We start from the raw sequence: 10,926 nt of genomic DNA, 5'->3' as shown, positions 1-10,926 counted from the left end.
TCAGAATTGTCCGTGCATAAGGAGTTTAAAAATTACATTTCCTCCTTTTATTATCTTTTTTTTCGTTATTCAAATATAAGTGAAATATACCATAATGTAATTTTTTTTTTTTTACAAATTTTGGTTGGAAAAACACAGAGAAAGCAATCATTATAAAAACAATTAAGTGGTTAAAAGAAAAGAGGGAGTTTTTTTTAATTATTTTGCAAACAGTAAATTAAACCTTTTTAATTATCTAAATCTGAAATGTTTACAGTGGACACTTGGGATAATTTCAGTCAAATCATGTTGATATAAAACTGTCACCATGAAATCAACAGATTAATCCTGTAAGACCTTATAAATAACTTAATGATATTTTAAATCAATTTTAAACACGTTTAGATGTGTTTTTGCAGACTTTTTCTCTTCTCTTAATGTGCACAGTTAGAAAAATGTTTCATCTGCATGAACAACCGCTTTCCTAAGAGCATCTTAATAAAAATATTTATGTCATATTCCCTTATTTAGACTTTTAAATAACTTTTTTTCTTAAATCTAATGTTAAAAAAAAAACTTTTCTTTTTTTAATGACATTTTAAACTTGATTTTTTTCCCCCTCTTCTTTTCTTAATCGATGTATTTTTAACATGAATCTGTTAAATTCAAAAGCTATTCTACTTTGTGTTTTTATTATTATCTTACAGATTGGAGTCTAAAACCAAAATAAGAGGATCTTAAAGGAAGGGGGGTGTTGAGGATGCAAATCTGTGAGCCCATTAAATGAAAAAGTTCACTGCAGAGCTGCTCTGATGAGGTTATAGTAATCAGATAGGCCCAATTAGTGCTTGATTAGACTGGATTGTCAGGAAGTGATCAAACAGTTCAGCCAAAAGACTATTTTCTCTTAGATGTTTTGACTGGATTAAGGATTTATAAGTAAAGATTTTACTGCAGACACAAAGGAAATAATGAAGCCTTCACTTTGACTCATAATTTGCATGGGATTATAAAAAAAGTGTCTCATTCAGAACTCTTCCTGCTGAAACTTCCTCCTCTGCCCCGTGCAGAGCAGACGTCCCTGCAGAATAATACTCGGATGAGGATTATCTGCAGACGGCGGCCTCAACTTTACTCAACGTGCACTCTGGACAGGAAACTATTGATGACCTTCATGTTGAAGCAAAGACAAGAGAAACCTAAATATGGCTCACAAAATCTTAAGAATGTGTTTGGTTATTCAATGCAGGCCTGTTTTTAGGTTGATTATAAACTCTAAGCTATTCCTGTGTCAACACTGCATATTTATGCCCTTTAATCTCTAACAAGGAAAGTATTTTAGGGGTGAGGAATGTTTCCTCTGAACTGTTTGACATGAACAGATTCCTGACATTTTTTGTCGAGGATAAAGCCAAACATGCTTTTGTTAACTGCCAGCACATTTTTATTGCTACCTTTAATTGATTTGTACATAATTTTAATTCATTTACTTCATTCTTGCTAGTTTAAAACCCTCCAAATGCAAAAAAAAAAGAAAATCACAACAACCTAAACATTTGTGAATTGCAATGCTGCTGTTTCCATTGCTGTTTACTGTTAATTATATTTTCACCTGAAACTCTGATATCATCCAGTTGTTTGTCCTTCAGGAAGTTCCTGCAACTCGTAAACTGTTGCCCAGGGGCCGAACTTTGAGGAAAACAAGCAACAGCTTTCAGCTCAACCCACCAGGAGAGGAAATTTAAGGCCTGAGGGTTTACTTTATTTCGCAGATCTACTGCATTGCTGTGTTTTTTCTGCATTTCACGTGACCGCGCGTTTTGTAATTCTGCCATGGGAGTTCAAACTGACGTCAGATTTCTTCCGCTCATTCAGGTGCCGCTGGACCACAGCAGGTCTTCACTTTCCTAATCAGCTCCTCTGCTCTCTCATCCTTCCCTTGTCCACTTCCTTCCAACATTTTAAGATCTGATTTCCACTCGTCTGACTCATAACACTTCCCTCAGAAAACATATGTCCAAACTGTCTGACTCCCCAGGTGGCTGCTTAAGAATATGTCAGGTTTGAGAGCTCCTCCTCTTGAGAAACTTCTTATTCTAGTTTTCAGCAAATCATGGTTTCCAGACCTCCACATGGATATGTGCTTTTATTGGATTTAGAGTCTGAACAGAGTTTACGGAATGCATTAATAATAACTTCATTTTAAAAATTCCTGTGTCATGGTCTGGATGGATTATTATAAAATCCACATCATAACTCATTCACAAAAGAGCATCTCTGCGTCACATTCAGCATTGTTTCTTTATTCAGATAAACAGATTTATTCATTTTATTCTTAATTTTTGACTTTCTATCAAAAAAACTGCTTTTTATTTCAAATTATTTCATATTTAAGATATGAAAAACCAACGAATTAGAATTTTTAATGACCTGTAAAAGATCATAAATTCTATATTTTCAGATACATATTGTTAGTTTGTGTTGCTTTTTGTTAAAATTATACAATTCATGGTTGATATCTGTGGACATTTTTGTCTGATTATTGGGTAATATAGCTGATTTAATTACCAATAACTCTAAACTATCCTCGTTTGAAGTTTTACAGAGCACTTTATTAGCACATTTCCTTTCTTTTTTTCTGTCAGTGTCTGGGTTACATCAGAGTGTAGGCTCTTCAGTTTGACATGTCCCTGACCAGGTGCTGACGGTTGGATGGATGACTGTGGACCAGAAAAAAGGAGCTGGACCAGCAGATTGTGTACACAAGACTGGGCTCATTTGGGTTATTGTCATCTTTGTTGGAGCCTTTCTTTGAAATCTTTTTCTCCTGTTTATTTCACTGGCTAGGCGGTAAGTTTGAACTTTTATTTTTTATGGTTTTCTTTTTTTTTTTAGAAAGTCTGTTTTCTTTTTATACTAGAGGTGTTTTGTTTGTTGTTTTGCTCTTGGCTCTTATTGAAGCTAAGAAGCTCCTAAATAATAAATCTAAGTTATCATCAGTTTTATTTTATTTTTACTCATCTTTGTTGGCCACATGATGGAGAAACAGTGTGGCATCACACTTTTTCTTAAGTCAAAGCTTAAACGTGTGGTCGGCTGAGGAGTATGATGTAAAAACACAAAGATGATACTGTTTTTTTGTTTCATTTTATTTTATTTTTTTTACTTTTTTCTCTGCAGTTTGTAACAAAAGCTGGAGAAACTGGTCTCCTTACACCAGTCCAGAGTTCAACCTCAAGACTCCGACAGAAGATATGGGACCAGGAAGTAAACATTCACCTAAATGGGTAAACATTTGGCAGCCAAAGCTGAGCCAGTGTGGAGATTTGTTGATTTTTGGAGCATATTTTTAGAGCCTTTGTGACATGTTTAAAAAATGAAACAGGAAGTTGGGAGCTTTATGCTTTTGGTGCCCGCCATGCTTTCCTCACCAACATGGACATGAATAAAACAGGGTGTCAACAGTTCGCCAAATGTACAACTATAACAACATTGTACTACTATAATCGTGTAACAGACAATTTAAAAAGTCATTTTTAATTCCTAACTTTATACCTTAGATGCTATTATTTTCCTATTTCTATGTTTTTATTTGAATCCTTATACAAAAAGAAAATAAAACTATATAAAGAATTATCGTAATAAAAACAAATCAATGACTGATTACTTCCAATTTACAAGGTATGACATCAAAAATTGGAAATAAAACATCCCTGGATCAATAAATGTTTTGAGTTATGAGTTGATTTGATCCGATTCATTTTGCTGGTTTAATCGGTGTTTATGCATTTTATAAAGTGACATTGTTCAGAAAAACACAAACTAGATTATTAATTTGATATTTTATCAAACTGATAAAGTAAACTGAGAATATTAAGTGGTTTTGTCGAGTTGCACTGTGGGAAATGTGGGATTTAACTCAGAAGTTCTTGTTCCTTCAGACTTAACGGCTTGAAAGATGACTTTTTTCCCCCTAAAATTTGTTCCTGACTGACATCATATTACAACGTTTTAGGGCCAGTTTACAAAGAAAATTATTTTTTTATTACGACTTTTATGTCGTAAATTAACGAGAAAGAATGTCATAACTGTTAAATTACGAGATTTTAATTTCAAGAAAAAATCTCGTACACTTATGGAAAAAAAAGGTCATAGAACTATAAAAAACACCTAAGTTTTCCGTTTATCGGAGCCTAGCTTGGGGATGAAATATGCAAAGCCTTTTGTGAAGCTTTAATTCAGGATAGGTTTAAAAAACCGAGATTCGGAACCTTTTGGCGAAATTTACAAGTTGTTTTCTCATAAATTTACGACCTTAAATCATACTTTTTTAATTACTTTTATAATTTATTTTTTTTTGGTGGCCCTAAAACTGTCGTATCATTTTGCTGCATTAACTTGGATATTTTCTTTTCAATATATTTTGCTAAAACTGAGTTTTGATTATCAATTTAAAAAAAAGGGAATCTGATGTTAAGTTAGAAATATTTATTGATATCATTGATTATGACAGAAAAACAACACACTCAACTCAATATCACAAACAAAAATATAAAATTCCCAACATGTTATGAGGTGACATAATGGAATAATAAAAAAACTACACTAAGCTAATGAGATTTATGACACTGAATTTGTTTCTTTGTTGCTGCTGGGACTTCCTGACTCCGGTTTGTGAGGAGCTGGGCCCAAGTACTGTTCAAACTCGCTGCGGTCCAGATCATACAACATGTCCAGTTGAACCTGCTCTAAGTAAAGCTCCAGGGAGGGGCCCCCAGGGTGCTGTGAGAGCCCACAGACTTGGGACTCCCCCTGCTCAGCGCGAGGACCTGCAGAGCTGTGGAAACCAAACTGCTCTTGCTGGGAGCCAAAGTACATCTGATGCTCTGTCCTCAGGATAGGCGGGGTTGAGTGCATGGCAGGGATGTTACAGAAAGCCTCTGTTTCTGATGCTGATCTTGGGAAATGTGTGGGGTCTGTATAGGCGCCATGCATGGGCACGTGAGAGAAGGAAGGTGCATTTTGCTGCTGGTTCTGGAGCAGGTAGGTGAGGTTGTAGGGAATGCCGAAGCCTGAAGAAGCTTCTGATGTTTGAGCTTTGGCGCCCTTCTTCAGCTGCTTCCTCCGACGAGGCCTGTATTTGTAGTTGGGGTAGTCAATGGTGTGCTGCACCCGAAGTCGTTCAGCCTCCTGCATGTATGGACGCTTCTCTGCCAAGGACATGGCCTTCCAGGTTTTTCCTGCAGGGACACAGACTTGTAAAATATTTCTCCATTCATTAGTTTGGCAAACCTTTGACCTTTACAGTCAAAGTATCTGAGAGCATCATGAGGAAGACCAAAAACGTGCCCCCTAAGGTGAGCTACAGATGCTTAAAATCCACAACACATAATTCAAATGCGTCATTACCAAGGATTTTGCTCAGGTCCGTGTTCTCTAGGTCTGGGTTGAGCTGCGCCAGCCTCCTGCGCTCCTCTTTGGTCCAAATGATGAACGCGTTCAGGGGTCTCCTGACCCTCTGCGTCGAGGCAGACTTGGGTTCGGGACTGTTGCAGCTGGAGTCCGAGTTCACAGACATGGGGCTGGAGGGCCTTGAACCCGGCGAGCGCAAGTCGCTCATCTGTTCCCGCTCGGCGGCCCCTGGCTCCTCGCTTTCGAACATGTTTGCGCGGGGCTGGAGGTGAGCGAGGTCGTGGCTGAAACGCATGTTGGAATCGATGACACTGATGCTTCGGCTTGGCGGCAGGCCACTGTCATCCTTACGGTGAAGCGGAGTGACGGATTTAAGGGGCCGCTCCACCAACAGGAGGAAGAGGAGGAGGAGGACAAGGAGGAGTGGATTCAAGGTGTGAATTTAAGGTATTTTCTCAGGTCGGTGATAGGCCCACCTGAAGCCCCCCAATCAACGACCCCACAACGTTTCAGCTGGAAGACCCAAACATTAATAAACTTCACAACTGATTCACAGAAAAAAGTGAATTCACTCAAAAAGCAAAGAGTCACCTTTGCGCTTGGGATGCGTAAAAAGCGCGTAATGATGACCCTTTCATATAAATGTTTAAAGTCAAGCAAATATAATACAAGTTATAAAAAATATGCATGTAATTGATTATTGTCACAATTATCAAATAACGTTGGTTTTATAATAATTCAATTTTAAAAACTTGAAATCTGAACTTAAACTTTTAAACAAAGGACAGAAAGAAATCACGACTCTTCCTCTTTGATTCTTTAAAAGTACTTTTGAAACCAGACGACACCTTTTACCGCCGCAAAGAAACAAAATGAATAGATTCTTAGGTGATGAGACGCACGCGGGATAAACATCAAAGTTTTCTCTGGTTACTAATTACATGGCTGTACTCAAGCTCTTATCGGGCCATCCACTGCCTTTATCAAAGCGCATTTTACAGGACTGAAACAAACATGATCAAGACGTGTTTATTACACGCTCACAAGTGTTTGAAAAAGAGGAGGAAAAGATAAAGGAAGCGTGATGAGCTCAGGTCTCCATGAAAAGGAAAATAGGCTATCTTTTGTTTACCTACTCGTGGAAAAAGAGGAGCAGGTTCACAATCAGAGACGCGAGATTCCAGCACTTTAGTCTTTTACAGATAACATGGTACATTTCTGCTATTTTCTAAATAAATTAATCAAGTAATTAAAAAAAACACAAAAGTTATTGACCCAACTTTGTTTTGACCAGTGAAAAAGTTGAATTTCTACGCAAAACGTTTGGAAAATTATCCTAAATAAAGTTCCAATTGGAAAACGCCCCTCACCCAAGCCTCATGAACATTCCAAAATCTAGAAATAAACACCTCTAAAGCAACAAATTGGAAGTTATTTTAAGGATGCCATTAAAGATTTAATGCCTATTTTGTTCCTTAATGAACATAGGAGAGATCATGCTGGACGATGTCATTCCAGCTTCCTTCAGTAGATTTCATGATGCTGACAACGCCAGCGTGAAAACTGCAACACGCTTTCCTGCATTAACTGCACCTGCACCCACAAGCTTCCTTTTAAATTCACAATCACTTCAAAATAAAAGCAAGTGTAATTAAGGCAGCCCCAAATAAAATGTAGTTTGTGCAAATGTTGATGTTGATCTCCGTAGAACATTTAGTTTTGATGAATTAAAAGTTGTAAAGCAAATGAAATTATCCATCAAAACAGCCGTGCCTGCTGAAGAACGATGTGGAAACCTCATGATCCAGGTAAATGTGTTTCTCTCAGGTCGTCAGCATTAGAGCCCGAATCCACATCCGCCGCGTGAAAAGGCGCACGCTCCAGCGCGCAACGAGGAGCGCAAATGGATTTAATCAAATAGTTTGAACGTCCCAGCTGGAAAACAAAAACGTGAGTTTCGGCTGACCCTTAACGCGAATGACGTCATCTCAAAGAACAGAACAGAATATTTGTGTGTTGTGGATGAACTGTCTGAGTCATCATTATAATCATTTTTTCTGTAAATTTCACCTTAACGTCGTTCCTATTGGTAATCCTAATCTGTGCTGACCCTATCAGAGCATTGTTTCATCAGATTTTTGCAAGTCAATGTGCTTTCTAAATGGGTATTGTTCTCTAAGAATGTGTCATTGCATTGGACAGAACTCATATATGGGACACTCCTCTTCTTCTTCTTCTTCACTTTGGAGCAGTGATGATGGGGCTGGCACATGTAGAGGACCTGCAAGAGCCGGAGAAGCCGAACTGGATTTGCGGGGAGATTCTGACTGTTCTGGATTAGGGATGGAGCTTGCAGCAAATGTGGAAGTAAGACATTACACTCATTTGGGATTTAGAGCACTTCTGATTTTTAATCTGACGGACGTAAATAGATTCTAGACATTTGTCTATCCAAGGGAAGATGAGGAAATGACAAAAGTGCAACCAGCAGGCCCATCTTGGCCTCTGATAAAGAAAGCATTGTATTCCGACTATAGCGTCGACAACTGCATTGTTTCATAGAGGTGTGAAGAGGACCTAATACTGTTGTCTCAAGTGACCATGATCTTCGCAGCGAGGGACTTTATTGCATTGTGTTGGGCACAGCAGGTCAGCATCAAGATGCACTGTAAAGTCTCACACACTATATGCAGCCCCCCCACCCTCCCACCCCACTCCTCAATCATGCATTTCAGCAAATTCATTTAAAAACTAAAGCTTGCAGGGCAATGAGTGTGAGCCTCCACACTCCCCATGTAAACAGCGCCCTGCCCAGCGAGGCCCGGCCCGGCCCTGCGTCAGAGGATTACATGCCTCCCGGTGGGGAGCAGCTTAATGTAGCCTTATTAACAGAACACTGATGCCCCCACCTCTGAGCAAAGACAGCCGTTCATCCAGGCTTCAAACACTAGCTGGATGCAGGTTAACGTTTTTCACTCCAGACGACTTAACTTTAACCTCTTGGGATCTGGCGTCCACGCGTGTGGACATCACGTACAAAATTCTGCTTAACTGGGGCTGTGTCAAAGGAAAGTGAAACAATTTCTTGGGTCTTAAGAGGTTAAGCCAATGTCTCCTGAATGAATGAGGACAGAAAAGCTTTTTCGTAATATTTATTCCACTTGAGTATGGAAACAAGCAGCATCTTTCTGAAATTGAATATTTATGTCAGCAGATTACTAAACTGTTACTACTACTCAAGTTTTAAACTAAAAACCTTTATTTACCTTTCCAGGAGTAAAACATTACTGTTTGTGACTTCTGGTGCTTTAACTTGTTACAGAACATTTGTGATTTTTTCCAACTCCCCGTAAAAGTTTATCAGTGCTTTAAATATTGTTTATTTTATTTTATTTTTTATTAATAACCGTCTGCAACCCAAGGTTCTAGAGCCACACTCTATCCTCCCTTCAAGCTCTTTGGCTGTGACGAAAAATGCTAACAATTTGAATAAATAATGGGTTATTTAGTTAAGTTTGGTCATTAATTTTTAGATTTTTTATCTTACGTGATTAAAAAATAGTAGCTTTTCCATTCCTTCAAAATGCACACATAAGATAAATAAGCAAAATGAGAGTAAACTGTTTAGGATCTATCATTGGAATAAGGTTAAACTCATTCTTTTATTGTGTCTAGTTGCTGTTCAGAGACAAAGTTCTTTAAGTTAATTGCAAATCTATAACAGCAGGATCTTATTTGACACAAGGTGCATTTTATTTTTGAAAGATGTGCTGCTGTCAAAAGTTAGATAATAAGAGTAAAACACTATTATTTCATTCCTGTACATTTTTACAAGCTATTTTTTTAATCTTTTATAAATGAATGGCTTGATGGCCAAAAAAATATAAATAAATAAACTGTATTTTTCTAAACGGTAAAGTTGGACTTTGCAGCTTTTGCCGAGTTTTGGTCATTGAAATAACAAAACCCAATGGCTCTTTTAGTGTTTGTAGGTCACGGACCCCTGGTCTGGCTCCTTTTCTGGCTCTATAAGTTAATTTAGTTTGTCGACCATGTTGGCTTCTAAAGATTGAAGGTGACTAACGAGGCAAAGCTCCTGTCTTGGTGCAGGAACATCTCTATTCTTTGCAAATTAGTAATTGTATTCTGCAGTGATAAGACTCTTATCTGTGGAACTGATGAAGTCCCACTTCTGAGCCTTGTATGTCCTTCGCTTTTAACATCTGTGGTGTTTTCCGTTTCATCCTGATTCACCCTCTGACACTCGACTGTCCTCTGCAGACAGCAAAGGAAGATTCTCGCAATTAGCTGTAATTAGCTCTAATTATTACCCAGAACTTGACTGTCACTTGTGAGACACCGTGTCTGTCCTAAACGGCTCATTCACGGCAACAATCTGCTCAGCTTCTCCGGCAATGTCTGAATGTTTAATTAAAACGTGTGAACTGGTTAGACTCAGACATTAGATTATTTGGAGCGCCAACTGCAGACAACAAAACGCTGACAAACTCTCCTGGGCCAAAGTAAATGAATGGTTTCCAGTTCTTCCCTGTTTTCATGCAAACCCTCAGCAGCCACACGTTCACAGGCTGGATGTTTGCGTCTCGGTCACTCCTGCTCCCTCTCTGCTGCTCGTCTGAGACCTGATACAAATTCAAAAGGATCTGCTGCTTTGAAGATAAGCGCTGTAGTTCTGCCATAAACAATGATTGTGCTGTTTCTTTCCTGTGGCGTGATTTATTTAAAGTATTATGCTATAAGAATTTGGGCTGGTTTTTCCTGGCAGGGCTGCCTGTGTGTGTCCACTGCTTTATGAGACACTTCAGATTGAGGGGAGACCTTTGACATAAGACCATTTTATCACAATTAATAGGAAAGCCCATTCTAAATATATATATTTTAATACATATATAAGGAAAACACCTTTTCTTTAATGATTACTTACATAGAAGAGATTTCTTTTTAAAATAATGCTATTTCCTTTCATTAAAATATTCAGCGTTCCTTAAAACAATGTGTAAAATGTCAAACTATTAATAGAGCGGCATTTTGACTTTAAAAATAAATATGGGTGTATATTAAATAGACATTTATATTAAGCAGACATTACAGCCTCAGACATAATCTGAAAAGTCAATTTAGTCCCAAAAACATGTCAATGTAACATGTTTAATGAAACTTTCGGCACTTTTTTTTTTAAATATCTGAGAAGTCATATGATTGTTTGCCTTTGATTGTATCCCAACAGGGTGAGGAGGGGGAGTTTGGATCCATTGAACATCAGGATACAGCTGCCTATGACTAATTTCAGACTCCCCTACTAAGGTCCGTGCAGCCCGCTTCACAAGTAGCACACATCAGCGGGCATCTGTTTCCTGTTTTCATTCTTTGAGTTATCTTATTTTCCTCATTTCCTCCTCACCTGCTGCATCTCGCGTTCCTTCCATCATCTAACATGAGGCAGATACGCTCAGACTCATCAACATGGGGTGTGCGCAGCATTGACTATCATTAAACCGCATGAAATCTACAAAA

The 10,926-nt window shown here is 38.2% G+C and overlaps 1 protein-coding gene across 1 annotated transcript; it reads right to left on the bottom strand.

Annotated features, from left to right (window-relative positions):
* Window positions 1-4,351: 4,351 nt before the first annotated feature.
* On the bottom strand, window positions 4,352-5,934 carry LOC100304457 (transcription factor Sox-17-alpha-A). The gene is made up of 2 exons (XM_004081311.3): window positions 5,389-5,934; window positions 4,352-5,219 (listed from the first exon to the last, which is right to left on the bottom strand). Exons 1-2 carry the CDS (start codon window positions 5,684-5,686, stop codon window positions 4,600-4,602), a joined length of 918 nt encoding a protein of 305 aa, XP_004081359.1. The 5' UTR covers window positions 5,687-5,934; the 3' UTR covers window positions 4,352-4,599.
* Window positions 5,935-10,926: the final 4,992 nt, after the last annotated feature.

Source organism: Oryzias latipes, chromosome 20 (genome assembly GCF_002234675.1).
Source record: "Oryzias latipes chromosome 20, ASM223467v1".
Lineage (NCBI taxonomy): Eukaryota > Metazoa > Chordata > Actinopteri > Beloniformes > Adrianichthyidae > Oryzias > Oryzias latipes.
This window is presented reverse-complemented; position numbering and strand designations above follow the sequence as displayed.